This window comes from Panthera onca, chromosome A3, assembly GCF_046562875.1.
Source record: "Panthera onca isolate mPanOnc1 chromosome A3, mPanOnc1 haplotype 2, whole genome shotgun sequence".
Classification (NCBI taxonomy): domain Eukaryota; kingdom Metazoa; phylum Chordata; class Mammalia; order Carnivora; family Felidae; genus Panthera; species Panthera onca.
In genome coordinates, this window is record NC_138341.1 from 111,485,619 (window position 1) to 111,504,165 (window position 18,547).

An 18,547-nucleotide genomic window follows, 5' to 3' on the forward strand; every position below is an offset into this window, starting at 1 on the left:
GTTAGAGGCTGGGCACTGAGGTCAGAGGGCCGGAGTCTGCGTCCCAGTGACATCACTCGTTAGCTGTGTGACCCTGGATAGATTAAACCACTTCCTTACCTGTTACGTGAGGTCAGTAATAATACCTAGCTCCGGCTGTGAGGTTTGAAGGGGCCGATCAAGGCAGAGTGCTGACACACGGTAAGCACTACTTATTGTCAATATCATATAGCCATCGTCATATAACTGTCGTTAATATTAATATTCTAATGGAGAGGCAAGGAAGCCAACACTTGGTGAACACCTCTTACGGGGTAGTACTTGACGTGAATCCTCTGGCGAGGATATTCAAGGCCCAGCACTGGGTTTCTGCCTTCGGTCGAGGGGGTACGTTCCCGGCAGGGGGGGTGACCCACTTGTTCAAGACCCCAGAGGTGGGGAGGGGCAGTCGGTCCCAGCTGTGCGATGTCCAGGGCAGGAAGGAAAGACCGACACTTAAGCGAAGGCCTTTCACGTGGCAAGCAGGGGGCTCGGCGCCCCCCGGCCCCCCTTTGATCCGCATGGGAACCCTGGCTGCGGGTAGTACTGTCCCCCTTGGGTCGGTGACAGGCCTGAGTCTCTGGGAGGTGAGCTGTTTCAACTCTGCAAAGTCGCAGAGCGGGGACGCGACCGCGGTGGTCTGTCAGAATTCTGTTTACGCAGGTGTTTGGGGCACAACCTTCCACCGACTCCCTCTGAGCCAGGGGAAACAAAGTCTTTGTGTCCAGAAAACCCCAGAGAGAGGTCCAAACCCTGCAGTCCCCAAGCCCTAGGGGCCGCATGCGATCCTCTCCCAGGCTCCCGAGGATGAGGACGGGTGGCGGGGAGGGGGAGGGGCACACTCCCACAGACAAAGACACTCCACACCCAAACTGGTCGTTGTTACCCAGAAATCTTTATTACAAAAATATTTTGCAAGCCAAAAAGTTTAAGTTGCAACTATATACAAAATGGGGCCTGTTTCCTTCCTAGCAGTCTTAAAATAAACTCCCGAAACCACGCTCCTTCCGTAGTGTTGTTTCAACCTCTTCCTTTTCCTGGGGTTCGATACACAAGGTATGGGAATCTCCAGGCTGCCAGGCCGGAGCTAAAGCTGCACAGCTTCCTTGGCCTCATTCCCTTCCTCCCCTTCCAAAGTTCAAAATAAAATAAAATAAAATGGCACCAAGAAAACACTCTCTTAAAATTCTGTGTGCATATGTGGGTGCGCGTGCACATACATGGGACACACTCAAGCACATGTGCCTTCTCTGGGCCGCAGAGAGGGAGGCTAAGGTTGACAAGCCAACCTTTTGGAACTTGGAAATGGCCCGAGCCAGGTGGCTGGGTCACTGTGCTCCCAGATGCCACAGAGAAACCCTGGCTCATCGGCCAAAACTGTCCACATGGCCCGTTGGCTCACCCGATTCCTGGATGCCATCGTGTGAAATGCCAAATCTCTGTCCCCAAAGAACTGGGTCTGAGCTGAGCTCCCAGGGTTCCATGCGTAGGACCTGCTGATGGGCAGCATGGCTCAGCTTCTTGTTCTGATGGCCTGGAATCCCTGGGGCATCCGATGGATGGCCGGACCCAGGGGGTGACGAAGATTAACCTTTCCGCTCTAAGACTCGGTTGGTTACGTGTGAAGACCGAATCGACAGGGCTCGCAACGTCTGCTGGCCCTGGGCCCAGCCAGGCCCCCGACTGGAAGGGTGGGGATCAGAGGCAACAGGTCACAGCATCTGCCCAACCTCCTGAGACAGAGGGACAGAAGGAGGGTCAGTCTTGGCTTCACAGCTGCCCAGTCCTCCTGGCTGTTTGGGATTTATTCCAGTTTGATCCCCAAAGGGTTTGAGAGCAGAAGTAGAAGATTCCTCCTGCAGGCACCAGCTCAGAGAGCTGGAATGGGGTCGTCGTTAAGGGGCGGGGAAACAGACGGGCATAGCTTCCCTCCCCTGCGTGGCCTTCCAGCGCTGGTAAGATGCCAGGGAGCAGGGGGGCATCTTTTCTCTCCCCTCTTTCTGGATGAGAAAACTGAGGCCTCGGGTCTCGACAAGCTTGCACTGTGAAGGACGCAGCCAGGAGGAGGAGCACTGAGCGGGTCTGGACTTAGCACGATGGGGGCACAGAAGACCGTAGTACCAGCCACGTGGCTCGGCTGAGAACGTGACCTATTTTGCCCTGGAGGGAAGGCTAAGCATCTCCACGGGGCAGCCGCACTGCAACCTTCCTCCCCATCCTCGGGGTCTGGGATGTGGGGGAACCCAGTTTCCGCCGTAAAGAGGGTCCCCCCCGGGACGACCAACTGGTAAACCTTAGACCGCACAAGACCCGACCAGGTACTTCGACACATGACAAAGAGCCAAGAGAACATTGCTGTCGTTTTAAGAAAAAAACCAAAACAAAACGAAACACCACAGATCAAATTTTCTAACACCTCAGGTTCAAGATTGCACATTTCACATTTCTCGATAATTTACAGGCGTCCGCAGCGAGATGTTGCTGAGTTAGTGCTAGCTGGAGGAAGCAAGCTCGGGTCTAGAAAGGAGAGGAGGGGCCGTGTGGAGCGTCACGGTTGGGACGGCGGGTCCTCAAGGAGTCTCGGAGGGCCACCAGGAGGAGGGGGGTTTTGTTACTCAGTCCTTGGTGGTGGCGGTGGCGGCTGTGTGGGGGTTCCTCGGAGGCTCCTCCCCTCCCCCGGGGCTTGCGCCTCATCAATCCCGGGATGGGGAGGCTAGGACTCTTGGCAGCAGTCTCACCGAGTCTTGGGATGAGGGTCCCGGAGGGTTTTTTTCCAGCTTCTCCACGGACGGGGCAGTTCGATCGAAAGGGACAACCTTCCCCAAGCCCCAGGTGGGTGGTGGTAAAAGGAGGTGGGGTTTTCTCCCTCCTCACCCTGGAAGATCAGGCTGCAGAGCACGAAGGGGGGCAATCAGGGTCTCCAAGACCGTGACCGAGACCCGCATGTTGATGGAGACAGGCATGAGGGTTCTTGGACCCTGGTGGTTCTGGCCAGTTCCCAGGTGGGTCCCCCGGCTAGTCTGGCAACATCGGCCTCCGCGTGTGGTGATGTGGGGGGACTGTGGCTGCCCTGGAAATGTCGAAGAGCCACGTGGGTTGGGGAGACAAGAGCCAGCCTCATCCTGGAGTTCCAGGGCCTGCACCATCCCGGCCCTCTGGGAACTGGGCTGGCTGTCCCCATCACGGCTGTCCCACACGGGACAGGAAGGCTCGTGGGGACAGACCCTAGAGACGACCACGGTCCCATTCACTTCCTCTGGACCTGGACGCTGGCATACTCCGAGTAGGATGGCTCGGGCTTGGGGGCTGGCTGCTTGGGGGCCCGGTTGAGGTGGACCATGTCTAGGTCGGCGTAGGTGAGGGTGTCCTCGGGCACGGGCGGCGGGCCGGTCTGAATGCTGGCGTACTCTGTGTGGTTGTTGGGCTCGGCGGCCCGCGGGGCGGCCTTCTTCCCCTTGGGCAGGTTCAAGTCTGCGTATGTGATGTCATTGTTGTCCTGGATCTAAATGTGGTGGAGAGAAGTTCATTCTGGAGCCCCCAGCCACTCCTCCGCCCATCGGTACCGAGGCTGGATGCTTCTGTCTCCCCTTGGGCCCCGCTGGCTCAGCCCTAATTCACGCCCCCCTCTTCTTCAGCCCGGGTTCCCCGCCTCCGGCCTTACCCTTCCGATCCTCACCTGGCCCAAAGGAGCCTCCTACCCGCCAGTGGGGTCACCTCACGGCGCCGCCTCACTGTCCCTCTGCCCGACGTTCCATTCTGTCCTTTCAGGGTTCTTCCCTCTGCCTGCTGCCCATTCCCCTTCTCCTCGTAACGAAACCCCTTCCACCTTGTGCCTTTTAGCACGTGCATCACTTCAACCTAAGACCACCCTCCCCTCAGCTGGCTCTAGGGTTCCTCTCTGTGCTTCCTCAAGCCGTGTCTCTCCATGACAGCACCCACCACCCAGGACCGACTCTGTCTGGGGGTCTGAGTAGGTGCCGACCCCCAGTGGGTGGAGATACTCATCCGTTTACTGGTTTATTCAACACATCTTCACTAGGTTATTTGTTATAATGCAGAACCCAAGGCTGGCATTGAAGAAGCCCCATCGGTGTGGAATGAGCGAACGAACGAAAGAATGGATGGCAATTTCAGCCTCACTCAGGGTGCAGCTGGGGTCTGGGAGACTGGGAACAGGGGCATGTGAGAACGAGAGCCCAGGTTGCAGGTGCAGTAAGGAGCCTGGGGCTTCAATCCTTCTCCTGCTCCGTCTAGCTGAGGGCCTTGGGGCAATCCACTTAAGCCTCTCTGGGCCTCGGTTTCCCCATCTGTAAGGCGGGGCTGGGATAGTGTCTGTTTCCAGGGTCCCTGTGAGGCTCAGACATGATCGCCCAGGTAAAGCGCACAGAACAGAGCCTGGCACACATCGAGGGAACCCGTGTGTCCGATAAATGCTAGCAATCATCAACCGCCTGGCAAATCTGAACATCTCCCGTGTGCTAATCTTATCGCTCGCAACGGCTGCCTTCAAATTACTCATCACGAATTGCAAACTTTGCTTCTTCCGTGCCCAGCACCTATGCTGTAGAAGGAGGCGGGGAAACACCACCACGGCTCCTCGCTGGTGCTCAGTAAGCACCACGGAGCGCAGCTCCCGCAGGCTTACAGGCCCTGTCTCAGCCCGTCGCTAGGAGCCCCCTCCCCCGCTTTACAAGTGAAGAAACTGAAGCCCAGAGAGGTTAAACAATTTGGTTCAAGTCACACAGCTGCAAAGGATCCAGAGTCTGTTGGACCCGACAGCTGTGGTCTCACCGCACGGCCCCCTCTGTCCCGAGCCTTGCACACTCACTCACTTCTCTCTGGGAAACCCACAGCAACAGCATTTAAAGTTCCTCCCTGGCAGGGGTCGGCACCTAGCACTGGGGATTGGAGACACAAGGCTGTAAGAAGCTCCGTGAGGGCCGGGCTGTGGCTGCCTTGGTCACTGCCCAGGGCCTGGCACATAGTAGGTGCTCAGGAAGTCGTGGCCGGCTGCGAATTCTGTGCAGGTTTTAGTGACCACCTCTCACCATCATCCTTTCCCCTGAAAGTTCCTGAGAGAAGTCCAGAGGTAACAATGACTGGGGAGAAGGCCGCACTTTGTAATTACCCCTCGGGCTTGTGCCCGGGGCCGCCGGGGGCGGGGCTGTCCCAGGTCGGGAGAGCAGGCCACAGTTGGGGCTTTACAAAGACCGTGCCTCTCAGCAGCCCGACTCTGTGCAACAGATTGCATCTGAAACGATGACAACACCCCGGGAAATGTCAAGGACAGCTGGTGCTCTCTCCTCGCGGGTTCAGGGCAGGGCCTGTCTCATCACAAGAGACAGAGGAACCCTCGGCCTCCAAGGTCTGACAGCGTCAGCCCGTGAGAAGCAGGGCGAGGTCTCTCGGAATCAGGCCAACCACGCTGCCCGTGAAATCGCCCCGGCAGTGCTGCGGAGAAAGTGCCAGAAAGGGAGCATGTCCTTGCATGAGGCGATCGGTGAACAAACTGTGAGCGGTGCCCCCTGGAGTTGTGTGTTGGGTGCCCTGGGTCAAGGAGGTGGTGACCTTCTCCTGGCTGGGGCAGAGGACAAGGGGGAAAAGAGGACTGTGAGCATCCCCCCACTCTCTCCACCCCACCCCTTCCCCCACTCTGGGGAAAGAGTCTTAATTTAGAACAGAATCTGCAACTCTGGTTGATGCAAGGAGATTGCACCAGTGAGAGTACCAGGAAGGGCATCTCACCAAGGACTGTACCTGGGTTATTTCTCTGGTATTCTTCTCGGGCTCATGCAACCTAAAAAGGAAAGAGACACACAGATAAAAATATCCTCACTATCTCCAGTGCTCATGCAAATTGGTAAGAATAACATTTCGGTTCCATTTCCTATATGGTCGGAGCAAGTCACAACAGAAACACAACGGCTTTATCAAATGTTTGGACAAAGGGGTCAATCTCACTAAAGAGGAACTTTCAGCAAGGCGCTCCCCCCCCCTTTTTTTTTTAAACCCACTCTTCCCCAGCAAGGATCTTCAAAAGTTAATATACCGGGTGCTGGGGAAGGTATGGTGAAACAGACACGTTCACGCATTGCTGACGGGAAGGTTAAACCCACACCCTTTTGGGAAGGCAGCTTGGCAAAATCGAGAGCTTGACTCATAAGTGCACATTTTTTTGGGAGAATTCAAAATATAGAAAAAGCTTGCTGCACAGAGGCATTTGTCACAGAGCAGGATAGGGAGGAAGGTTTCCATGTTAGAGCTCTGCCAGTTGGAACTGGTTAAGGAAATCAGGATAGACTCATAGATAAAAACTTAAAAGGTTTATGAGGAAGGGCTTTTTTTTTTTTTTTTTATTACAAATGATTACATTAAAATGATAAGCAAAAAGGCAACATTCTCTGGAATGATCCCAAGCCTACAAAATTGTGTGGATCACCAGGCAGGAAACGTAGTAAAATGCTAACCGCAGTGGTCTTTGGGAGGGATTTTTTTTTTTTCTTCCATTTCGTTCCCGTATTTTCCACACGTTCTCTATTCTACACATCTAGGTCTCAGCATTAAAAAAAAAAAAAAAAAAGAGAGAGAGAGAGGCAGAACGGTGTCCTGGTTAATCAAAGAAGCTGTTCATGCACTTGATTCTGTAATTGGAGGCCATCGCTTGGCTCACTGCAGGGTCATGGTCAAGGTGGTGAGCAACCCTGAGCCACTGGTTCTGTAGGAGTTGTGTAAATTCTCAGGCCGGCAACTCCAGGGATGTTAGCCTGGATAATGTCAGAAATGAGCAATGGGGCTTGGCAGCAGGGTTATTAATGGATTTGGCATGAGCTCTTGGCTCAGAAAGCAGTTCTGGGGCATGACAAGCCCCACGTGGCCACAGAAACAACCCTCTGGGAGCAGGGACGCTGGCTGCGGAGGAAGATCACGAAGGTCTATCCACACCCCTATTGCTTCCAACCCTTCCAGGAACCCCCGCTGCCTCTGGTTCAAGTAAGACTCATCACCCTGCGCATCAGCCGCGCACGGTCTGGCCTCTGCTGACCTCCCCAGGCCCCTTCACGCTCCTGACCTCAGTGACCCACTTACCCACCCACCAAGTCTCTCCTGAGGGTTATTTGATGAGACGCATTTTGCGTCCACAACGGCCTGGAAAGCTGCCGTCCGCCGCTCTGTCTCTTGGTGAACTTTTGTGCACTCTTCAAGACTCAACTGTGGTGTCGCCTCCTTGGGAAAGCTTCTGTGACAGTGGTGGACTGTCTAGACTGCCCCTCCGTGACAGCCCCAAGCCCCCTTGCCTATTTTCCAATGCGTCTGTCTGCCACCTGCCTGCCACGCTTCCTCAGCACGTGGGTACAAGTGCCCTAAAGTGACCTGGCATGAAGATAGACTGCCCCGGGGCCTTTGCACATGCAGCCCTCCTTGCCTCTTCATTTGCTTCACTGCTTCTCTTCCCTCAGGTGTGGTTTCAAACAGTCCTTTCTCGGGGAAACCTCCACTGAACCCCAAACTCCAGTCTCAGAACACTGGGTTCCTCTCTTTCAGAGCGGACTGGAAGTAATCATCCATTTGGTTGTGTCCGACTGTCCTGTGTCTGAGAATGGCACTGCTGTTACCCACCCCTGTGTGCAGGCTACAGAAGTGGGAGTCAACCCTGATCCTCCTCTGTCCTCCTTTACAACCCATGTTAACCCATCCCAGTGCTTGCTGACGCTGCTTCCAAACTCCCAGCCACTCAGCCTCCCCCACCGTCCTAGCTCCCTCGTTTCCTCGTCATATTCCACTCCAAACCCTCAACCCACTGTCAGCACACAGGGAGATCCATGTCTGTATCCAGGATGGTGCGGCCGCGCGATCGCTGCCCCCACCCCCCACCCCCCCGGAATGTTCTAGCCTCCCATCTCTTCCCCTCACCCACTCCAGGCCAGCTGCTCTGACCTCCTCCGTGTTCCACGAACATTTCCAACTGCTCCTGCCTCGGGGTCTTGGCACTGGCCGTTCCCTCTGCCTGGTCCACTCTTGCCCCAGATATTCCCGCAGCGGGAGCCTCCTCGTCCTTCAGCTACCTTCTGAATGTCACCTCCTTAGACAAGCTTGCCCTGACCGCCCACGGCACCCCACCCCCTGCTCTGCTCCGTGCCCAGCTGTATTTTATTTAGTCAGCGCCCGCATCACATCGTGCATTAACCTCCCCCCCACCTTGCTTTGTGACCTGCCCCCTGATGGACCGTGGGCTCCGCGCTGGAGCCCCCGCACCCGGTGATGGGCTCATACACTGGCAGCGCCCCCAAAGTATTTGTTGAGTGAGTGAATGAATGAATGAATGAACGCGGAATCAAAAGGGCCACGAGACCGGGGCGAGTGTCTGTTTCGCTCTCCTTCACAATCCCCCAGCTTAAGACCTGGCATGGAGCTGGGCTCAATTCAGATGAATAAATGAAAGAATCAGAGAAGCCCTAAATATTCCAAGAATAAACGCACTGAATGTCTGACAAGTGAACAAATGGCCGCCCGAAGGAACCCCAGTGCCCAATTAAGGGAGCGGAGACATAGTTTTCTCTTGTCTGAGCTGGGGGAGACTACAGACAATGTTCTACCTGCACGCTCCCAACCCAGGGAGTGAGAGCTACCCAGGCCCTCACCAGCCCTGCAACCTGAAGGGCCCTTTGAGCTCAAAGCGGCGGCCTCCCCCCGCCCCTCCCTCGGCACCCTCCCCGAGGTGCTCGGTTGTTACCCACGCCAGCGTCCTCTGGAAAGCGTCTGATCCCAGCCAGCCGACTGAAGCCAGCGCTGCATGGAAACTACCATTACCTCTCACCAGCTATCGCTTTGGTTTAGAGAGATGAAAGGGAGAGAGCAATCTGACGGCTCCCTTGGTAGGTTCACGTTGGAAAAATAGAAAACAGGCAGAAAACGGTTGGCTTCTCTGGGGAAGGAGAGCATCAGAGCACCAGCGTTCAGTGTCAGAGGTATCTGGGCCGGCCTCAGAGTTCTGGCACCTGCTAGCTGTGGGACCTCGGGAATGTCCCACGACTTCTCTGAGCCCCGGTTTCTTCCAGCACACACACACACACACACACACACACACACACACGGCCAAGAAGAAGCTTCTAGAACAAGGGTTCTCAAAGTCTGGGTTGGAGGCAGCAACATCAGCACCACTTGGGAACTCGTTAGGAATGGAAATTCTGCATCAGAAAGTCGGGGGCGGGGGCGCCCAGTAATCTGTGTTTGAACAAGCCGTCTAGAAAATTCTGCCACACACTTGAGGTGGAGAAGCTCTGTTCAATTAAAACGGGATGATTGCAAATCAGAGGGGTTTTGCTATAATTAAAATCACCAACGGGCTACTATAGGAAAAGGCATAGATCGGTTCCCGGAACGCAGTCAGTGCTTGATAAATGTTAGCGGCCGAGGCTGTTATTATTATTATTATTGACACCGCCCCTTTCTTTCGGGAACTTATTGTCTAACTGGGGAGATCAGACAAGTAAAAAATAATGGCGACAATAAGGAAAAAAAAAAAGAAAAAAGAGCGATCCGTATCTGAGGCCGCGAAGCACTTGGAGAAGAAGAGTTTTAGGGATCCGGGGGAGGAAGAGATGGGGATTGGGACCACGGTCTGGGGTGGCATTCGTTCAGTCCGCATTCATTTGTTCATTCAACACACCTTAACTGAGCACCTACTCCATTCCAGGCATGGTGTGAAGTTCAGCAGTCACGGGGTGGGTTATAACACGGGGCACGTGCATTGACAGTTTGAATATTCCACCAAGGTGTCAGTGCAGGGGCCCCAGGAGAGCTCGCAGGACGGGCTTCCATCCTGGGGGGGTGGTAATGCCCTCTCCGAACCGGGAGAAAGGGCGGGAGGTAAGCAGATGAAAGGGTGACCTCCCATGTGGCACATCTCCAGGGGGCGCTGTTCACAGAACCCACTGTGACTGCTGCCTCCTGGCACGGTAGAGACCTTGGGTGGTGCCTGAGCACATCTCAGGGAGAGAGGCCAGCACGCAAGGGCTGGAAGGACAGTGAGGACACAGCGTGTGGGAGGCTGTGAAGGGAGTGCAGCCGGTCTGAGTCACCAAGCACGAGGGCTGGGGAGTGGCCAGGAATGAAACTATCCAAGTTAGTAAAGGCCAGACCACGAGGGGCTTGAGGGCCTCAGTAGTGCGGCTGGACTATGTTGAGGGCCGTAGGGAGCCACTGAAGGTTTTTAGGCAAAGGACAGAATTCGAGTCTTGCCCTTGGAAAAGAGTGTACCCGGCATACACACACACACAACGCCCCCATTGCCCCCAACCTTGGCGTTGTCCTGGACTCTATAGTCCATCAGCAAGCCCTCTTGACTCTACCTCCAAAACGTATCCAGGATCTGAGCATTTCTCAGTCATCCCACTGCCACGGTCCAGGCCACCATCACGTGCTTGGACCACTGCAGTAGCCTCCTCCCAGGCCCCTCTACCTCCTCTACCCTCAGCTCCTACAGCTTGTTCCCCATACGGCGGTCAGGTGGTACTTTTAAAACCAAAGTCAGATCAATCTCCCTCCTATGGCTCCTCATCCCACAGGGAGTAAAACCCTAGACCGTTGGCCTCCACCCCAGAACCTCAGTTCCTGCTCTGCATTCAGAAATCCACAAAGCTCTTGAAAGAAAGAAAGAAAGAAAGAAAGAAAGAAAGAAAGAAAGAAAGAAAAAAAGAAAGAAAGAGAGGGAAGGAGGGAGGGAGATAGAAAGAAAGAAAGAAAGAAAGAAAGAAAGAAAGAAAGAAAGAAAAAGAGAGAGAGGGAGGGAGGGAGGGAGGGAAAGAAAGAAAGAAAGAAAGAAAGAAAGAAAGAAAGAAAGAATTGCACAACCTATTTGTTAGCAAAACCTGACCTGAACCAACATGAAGCTATTTATGGCTTTTATTTATTGCCCATGCGGGGCATGCCCATGCAATTTATTTATTGTTTCCATGCAGGTACATTCAAGTGGTAGATTATGGGGATCTCTAGATCTCTCCACTGGGGGTGAATATCGGGGGCTTTCCTTTAGAAGCTGAAAAGTCTGAATTAGTAATAAACCTGGCTGCACGGCCTTGGGCTGAAACCGCAGACCTGAATCTCTCTAGGCTCATCTCTTGCCCTCCCTCGTTCCTTCTGCCCCTTGGCTCCTCTGGCTTTGGCCACACCCACTCTCTGGCCCAGCAGACAGCCCTCCTTCACAGCGTCCTGGCTCAGGTCCCTACTCACATCCTCTTTTCAACAGAGGAGGCCTCCTCCCCGGCCTAAACTAGCTCCCCCCATTCATCTCCATCCCCTTGCTGGGCCTGACTCGTTACCACCTGACATGACATTACACATCGCTTCCTTCTCTCACTGGAGTCTGAGGCCCACGAAGGCCTGGATTCTTGTTCACTGCTGTCTCTCCAGCACCCGGAACAGCTGGCACATAGTAGAGACTCAGCAAAAATCACTGCAAACATGAACCAGCAAACTAATGTACCATCTATGACATAATGTCACACGGTAGCCCCTGACCAGGCCCTGGGCTTCAAGAGGGCAGTACGAGGCTTCTACCCTACGTACCTTGGCATTCCCAGGGTCACCCATGCCAAGGAAGTCAACACACAGTGAACGAATGAAGGCAAGGGCAGAGTATCCAGCTTGGATCTGGGAGCTGTGTGTGTGCGGCAGCTTTCTGCCACCACCCAGATGAAATGTGATGAAGGTCTTGCTGTCTATGGACAGCAGGCAGGAAACCAGAGCCTCTGTGTGTGGAAATCGCCTCATTTGAGACAATCATGAAAAACAGACCTGGCAGAGCAGCTGACAAAGGAGAGAAATGGGAAGGTTGCCTGGCACAGGAGTGAGGGTCAGTGGGTGTGGACTCTGCATTTCAGGTTTTGGGCGTTGTCAACCAACCAACCAGCCAACCAACCACCAAGCAACCAACCCCCAACCAACCAATCAACAACCAACCAGCCAACCAACCACCAACCAACCAACTAATCAACAACCAACCAACCAACCACCAACCAACCAATCACCCACCCATCCACCCACCCACCAACCAACCACCAACCACCCAACCAACCACCACCCAACCAACCAACCAACCACCAACCAACCAATCAACAACCAACCAACCAATCAACAACCAACCAACCAACCACCAACCACCCAACCAACCACCAACCAACCAACCAACCAATCAACCAACCAACCACCAACCAACCAACCAACCAATCAATCAACCAACCAACCAACCACCAACCAACCAACCAACCAATCAGCAACCAACCAACCAACCACCAACCAACCAATCAGCAACCAACCAACCAACCAACCACCAACCAACCACCAACCACCAACCAACCAGCCACCAACCAACCAACCAATCAACAACCAACAAACCAACCACCAACCAACCAACCAACCAATCAACAACCAACCAACCAACCAACCACCAACCAACCAGCCACCAACCAACCAACCAATCAACAACCAACCAACCAACCAACCACTAACCAACCAACCACCAACCACCAACCAACCAGCCACCAACCAACCAACCAATCAACAACCACCCAACCAACCACCAACCAACCAACCAACCAATCAACCAACCAACCACCAACCAACCAACCAACCAATCAATCAACCAACCAACCAACCACCAACCAACCAACCAACCAATCAGCAACCAACCAACCAACCACCAACCAACCAATCAGCAACCAACCAACCAACCACCAACCAACCACCAACCACCAACCAACCAGCCACCAACCAACCAACCAATCAACAACCAACAAACCAACCACCAACCAACCAACCAACCAACCAATCAACAACCAACCAACCAACCAACCACCAACCAACCAGCCACCAACCAACCAACCAATCAACAACCAACCAACCAACCAACCACTAACCAACCAACCACCAACCACCAACCAACCAACCACCAACCAACCAACCAGCCAACCACCAACCAACCAACCACCAACCAAGCAGCAGGCAACCAACCAACAAGCAACCAACCACTGCAGAGGCATCCTAGCCCAGCGGCACACTTACCTCGTAGAAGAAGTGGACCCCTTGGCTGAAAGAGAAAAAAACCAAAAAACAAAAACCAGTTATTTAACCTAGAAACACTGTTCTTACGTAACTCTTTTGGTGGGGGGGACAAAGGTTTGCCTCCAGGGAGGTTGTGAGGAATTGTTGAAATCACCTCCTTTGAACCACAGGAATTCCCCCATGCTCACTCCAGTGGGGTGCTCCATCATCTTCTGTCAGGAGGGCCAGTGGGCTGGGCCTTCCCACTTCCCCACTTCTGGGAGTTACCAAGGTCAGATCTCAAAGCAGCCTTCAGCCCAGGAGGGGCCAACTGCCCTGCTCTGTCTGGGCCTCAGTTCCACTCACCACACACCTTACCTGAGACCCTACAGGAGCCCTACAGGCCCTTCACTGCTGGAGAACAGACTCTAGTCGTCGGGGGGGGGAGCCGGTGTGCATCCCATGTCTCCCCCTGCCCCGACCCCAGCTCACTCACTGTGTGACCCTGGTGGGTCACTTCCCCTCTGTGAGCTTGGATTTCAGCTCTCCAGCTCACAGGGTTGGGCTGGACATCCATTTATTTTCATGTCACCACTTTCCAAAAAAGGATCTTAGGAGGGAAGAAAGGGTCCATCTGGTTCAGAGATTTTAAGCCTATGATATGGGGCATCCCACAGAGAAGCTGCTGGGGTTTGGCCACTATTGGACTCCCATGCCACTGTAAAATTGTAATTAAAAAGCAACCTGCACACCAAACGCGCTCTGCACCGCGCTTTGACAGGCTGGAGGCTGCCACAAGGCGAGAATTCTCCCTGCCGGGTGAATGCCTGGTGCCTGGACAGGCGGTGGAGTTTTAGGTGAGCGGGTACCAGCTGGGAAGGCTGTAGCCCGGCATCCAATGTCCAAATGGACGCCGATGGGTTGCAAAGTGCCGGGACATGGGTCGTCTCAGGGAGTCCAATGACAGGACACTGACCACTCACTTTATACCAAAGAGACTCGGTGTCTCCCTGGAGCCACACAGCTGGTAAGCAGGAGGGCTGAAATCAGGACATTTCATCGCGAGTATTGGGAGGATGGGCAGACTCCTCCAGGGACCAATGAGGGGAAAGGTCATCTCACCGGGGAGGAGACGATGTGTAGAGTGATCCCAAACATGGTCCCTGGGGGACCCGCTGACCAGGTTTGAGTCCTGGCCCCGCCACTGACCAGTTGTGAGGCCCTGGGCAAGTTTTAGAACATCTCCATGCCTCAGTTTCCTCATCGGTAAAAGTGGGTTAGTAACACCACTACAGAAGTCTGTGGTGAGAACAATGCCTGGCACATGAGGAGAACTGAGGGAGTGCTAGTTGTCGCTGTCACCAAGCCTCCGTGTGACAGCTGGGCTCTGCACCCAAAGAGACCCGTCACCCAGGGGCTGGGATTTCGCTAACGGCCACCGCGAATGTTATCCGACCCTCACCGGGCAGTGGACTCTGCTTCGCCACCCTTCCCGTGCGAAGGCTCTCCTTGGACGTTAGGGGAAAACCACCGGGTGGATCACCTGGCAGAAGCCCTTCCAGATTCCAGAGAGGTGGGGCCTGATGCCAGCCTCCCAGATGGGGAGCTAAGGCTCGGCCAGGACTCACAGCCAAATGCTTTCAGCCAGTCCAGGAAGGAGGGAAACTTGGGGGCCGGAGGGGAGGGGGTGCTAGAGGAGAGGTGTGAACAGCACGCCCATCTGAGCCCAGCCTAGGGGTCTGGGTGCAGAGAGGCAGCTCGGGACAGCACTTTGCACCTCACAGTCCGTGGCATATGGTGGGTCACAAGCAGCATTTTAAAGAGAATTTAGTATAGACTAGGACAGAAAAGCAAATATCAGAGTTCCAATTTTATCTATAGGAGTGTGGTACGTACGTGCTGGGTTGAGGCATGAAGTGTATTTCTATAACTTGAAGTCAAGTTAAGTTGCAGAAACGCTGGCTTAAAATGGTCTCCTCCAAAGGAGGCACTGCTCTACCCATTTTACGGATGAGGAAACCGAGGCTCATGGAAGCCAAACTGATCGTTCAGAGCATATAACAAAGGTCTGGAGCCCTGGTTTGTCTGACTCCAAAGTCAGAGGCCTTGTCACAGCAGTAACTACACACATATGCATGCACTCAAACAAGGGCATGGTGTCCTAGATTTGAACTGGTGCCCTCCTGCTGGGGAGCCAGAGGCTGTGTGCCTTGCTGCCGTGAGGACAGCTTTCCAGGAAGGTGGCTCATGTTTCTGGGCTCATGTACAATTCTGACAACATTTACTGAGCACCTGCTGTGTGCCAGGCACTGTCCTCACATTTCATGTGACATCACCCATTTAATCTTTCCAATGGTCTTAGGGAAGGTGCTGGTATGATCCCCACTCCCTCCAGCCTCCTGCCTACGGGCTGGACGTGTCAACCTGGACAGGTAAGAGGAAAGCAGGAGTTTGCCGGGGTTACCGGCAAATACTGTTTCCTCGGGAGCCCCTCTTCACACCCTGGCATCTCCCTGCTCTTCACCTTGGTGGTGGTCCCGTGAGGAGGTGAGGCCTGGAGCAGTGACGGCTGTCTTGCGCCCATGAGGCGAGGCGGAGGGAGGGCCCCCCCCCCCCCCATTCCAGCCTGGTGATGGTGCTGCACCAGCCATGGCACCAGCTACTGCTGGGCTCTTTGTGGAAGAGACTGGACTTCCTCACGGCCTCGCCCTCTGGGAAGGACAGCCCGGGGGGCAAACTCTTGGGGAGGAAGAGGAAAATCCACGCACCTTTCTTCTGTCGGATTCGGAGGAGGTAGAGGGCTGCGATCACGAGAGTCACCAGCAGGGCACAAACCACGCCCACCACAATGAAGATGGTCTGGCTTTCGTTTTTGTCTAGGGACCACACGGAACAGAGGCTTCATGTATACAACTTAGAAACAGCGAAACTTAATACCCACCGCCCCTTTTCACCGCGAGGTAGGCATCATGAACTGAGAACATCTGGCTGTACGTGTTGGGAGCCACGGGGGCACGTTCAGGGGTAGGCACACCCTTCCTGGCGGGGGCCACCGTGGGCAGTGCTAACACCACGCTGATGTGCCAGGAGGGAAGATGTTTGTTGCTGACTGCTATGGAGGAACCCTGGCTTCAGGATGTGGGCAGAAATCTCACTCCCAAGGAACAGAAACATGTTCCCTTTCATCTGGGACGAGCCACAGGGTGGCCACCACGACAGTGGTGAAACTCCGAATCACAACTACTCTACAGAGCTCTCAGGAGCAGTCGACTCATCTGTGCCCGGGACCTGGGCATAGGAGCTCTGAACCCGGGACACCTGTAAGGGAGACTGTGTGGGCGGGGCTGGTGCCAGGGCACAGGTAGGGGATCCTGCACTAGAGCATTGTGGGTAGTCAGGAGCAGGGCTCTGAGCCATGGACACATGGGTGCAAACAGTGCTCCTGGTTGTGTGTCCCTGAGTGAGTCATTCAAACCTCCCTCTACACACTGACTTCCTCTTGTGTTATTGAGGCCAATAGTAACCTCTACCTCATTGGATAGCTCTGAGGATTAACTTACAAAATGAACAATCAACCAACAAACTCACTCTTTCATTTGTTTTAAAAGCATTTCCTGTCTACTCTGTGCCTGGGTGTGTGCGGGTCCTAAAGCTATGAGGCCGAACAAGACAGCCACGGTCCCTAGCAGCTGAGTCTCAAAGCTGAAGGGTCAAGTGCCTCCTCTTGCATACTGCCATAAAGCAAGCAAGGAGGCCCAGAGAGAGGCACTGACTTGTCTGAGGCCACCCAGCACGTTTGCGACAGAGCCAGAGTCGAAATCCACGCGTCCCAGCTCCTAGTATAGTGCTCATCCTATGGAAGCCAGGCATCAGTGACATCAACGGGACACCCTGGAGGGTCCCACGCCTCCTAAAGCTTCCCTGTTCCCTTACAGGATGCAGTGAGGAAAGAAACGGTCTCTACTGTAACCCATGCGAAAGGTCGGCCACGTACAAGGCAGAGCCAGGCGAACGGGCAAGTGATGGAACATTCCACAGTGGCACCAGAACGCCAACTGGGTGCTAATTTGATGACAGAAGAGAGATACCCCGACAACGCGTTGGGAGGGGCTGAGAAAATGAAACCCTGACACCTTTTGCTCCAACACGGGGGTGGCCGTCTTAGAGGGGCATATGCACTTTGGCCTAGAAATGCTTTTTGGGAAATCGTTCCCCAGAAACGGCTGCACACGTCACAGAGCAGGTGCAAGGTCATTCATTACAGCAGTGATTGTACTTGAGATAAGCTGTAAAGATTCTGAGGCCCTCCACCCCATTCCTGGGGTGCAGGCTTGCGAAGGCAGCCAGAGAGATCAAGGTGAAGTGCGAAAGAACAGGAAGAGGAGGTGGCTGGCCTGGCCTGGTGAATTAAGCTCTGGCAGGTGAAGGAGCAGGTGGCAGGAAGCTAGGGACAGTCCAGTCTCCCTCCCTCCCAACTCTCTTTAATGTATGTTTATGTCAAAAGATCTACAGAGACACGAACCAAACTCTTACCAGTGGTCACTCTTGGGAGTGTGGGCTATGGGGGAGGGGCACTCACTTTAAAATTTGACTGTATATCTATAGACTTCTAGATTATTCTATTATAGCCATGAATGACTGCTTTTCACATGAAAAAAGATAGAATTTAAAGTGCCAGGTCAGTTGGCATCTTGACCTCACCCTGGGTCGTATGCGTTTCCTGGTCCTTCTGGTGGGCAGAGACCACAAGGGTATGGTTTTTGGTGACCGCGGGCTGCCCGTCATGCTGCACCTGGCAGGTGAAAACCACATCTTCCCTGTGGGCGGATAAATTCACCAGGAGCCAGCTCGTCCAGTTAAAGGTCCCATCCTTGTTCTCTATGAGGTTCGAGGCCGTCGAGGCCGTTTCTGTTCGGGACACGTTTCCGTTCTCCAACCAGGTCAGCTGGAGGCGCTGGGGGTAGAACTTCTTCACTTGGCAAATGACCTTCACCTGGTCCCCTGTCACGGGTTGCTGGGCAACCTCCAAGGTGGGTGGAACTGAAACAGCACAGAGCAGAAGCTCTGACCTCATGGAACAGACACGTCACCAGGGAGGGGGTCGAGAACTTAGCTCCCCCCACGCAGCAAGGGAATCACCCAGATCAGTGCTAGGCATACAGCTGGTGCTCAAACACTGAGGGTAGTCTTTGCATGTGAATGAAATCCCGTAAGTACAGTGCCCAGTACACAGTAGGTGCTCAAGGTACTTACTGGTAGCTCCTATTAGGGTAATGATGAGTGAAATCGAGACCCCAGCATGCATTTGGAATCCAATAACTAGCAAAATCCATGAAGTCACCGAGCACACAGTGGCTGGATTACAGTAGGTGCTCAATAATTGGAGTGGCTATGGGAAAGTAAATCGAACTACCTAGCACGGTAGGTGTTCACCCGGAACTGCCGTTAAAACAGGAGGAGGTGACGGTACCCCTGGGTGCCCGGTGGTTGG

At 54.2% G+C, this 18,547-nt stretch overlaps 1 protein-coding gene across 4 annotated transcripts in view; it reads right to left on the minus strand.

The window, feature by feature from the left end:
* Positions 1 to 894: 894 nt before the first annotated feature.
* The window catches only part of LOC132666100 (tyrosine-protein phosphatase non-receptor type substrate 1), a 42,331-nt gene continuing 24,678 nt past the window's right edge, over positions 895 to 18,547 (minus strand). For 3 of the 4 annotated variants that reach the window (XM_078444198.2, XM_078444197.2, XM_078444199.2), the window contains exons 5-9: positions 17,758 to 18,096; positions 15,825 to 15,932; positions 13,078 to 13,102; positions 5,764 to 5,815; positions 895 to 3,520 (exon numbers count right to left, since the gene is read on the minus strand). In XM_078444198.2, coding sequence (XP_078300324.1) covers positions 3,266 to 3,520; positions 5,764 to 5,815; positions 13,078 to 13,102; positions 15,825 to 15,932; positions 17,758 to 18,096 — 779 coding nt within the window. In that variant the 3' untranslated portion in view covers positions 895 to 3,265. The remainder of the gene's footprint in view (positions 3,521 to 5,763; positions 5,816 to 13,077; positions 13,103 to 15,824; positions 15,933 to 17,757; positions 18,097 to 18,547) is intronic. The other variant, XM_078444200.2, reaches the window with a different exon arrangement.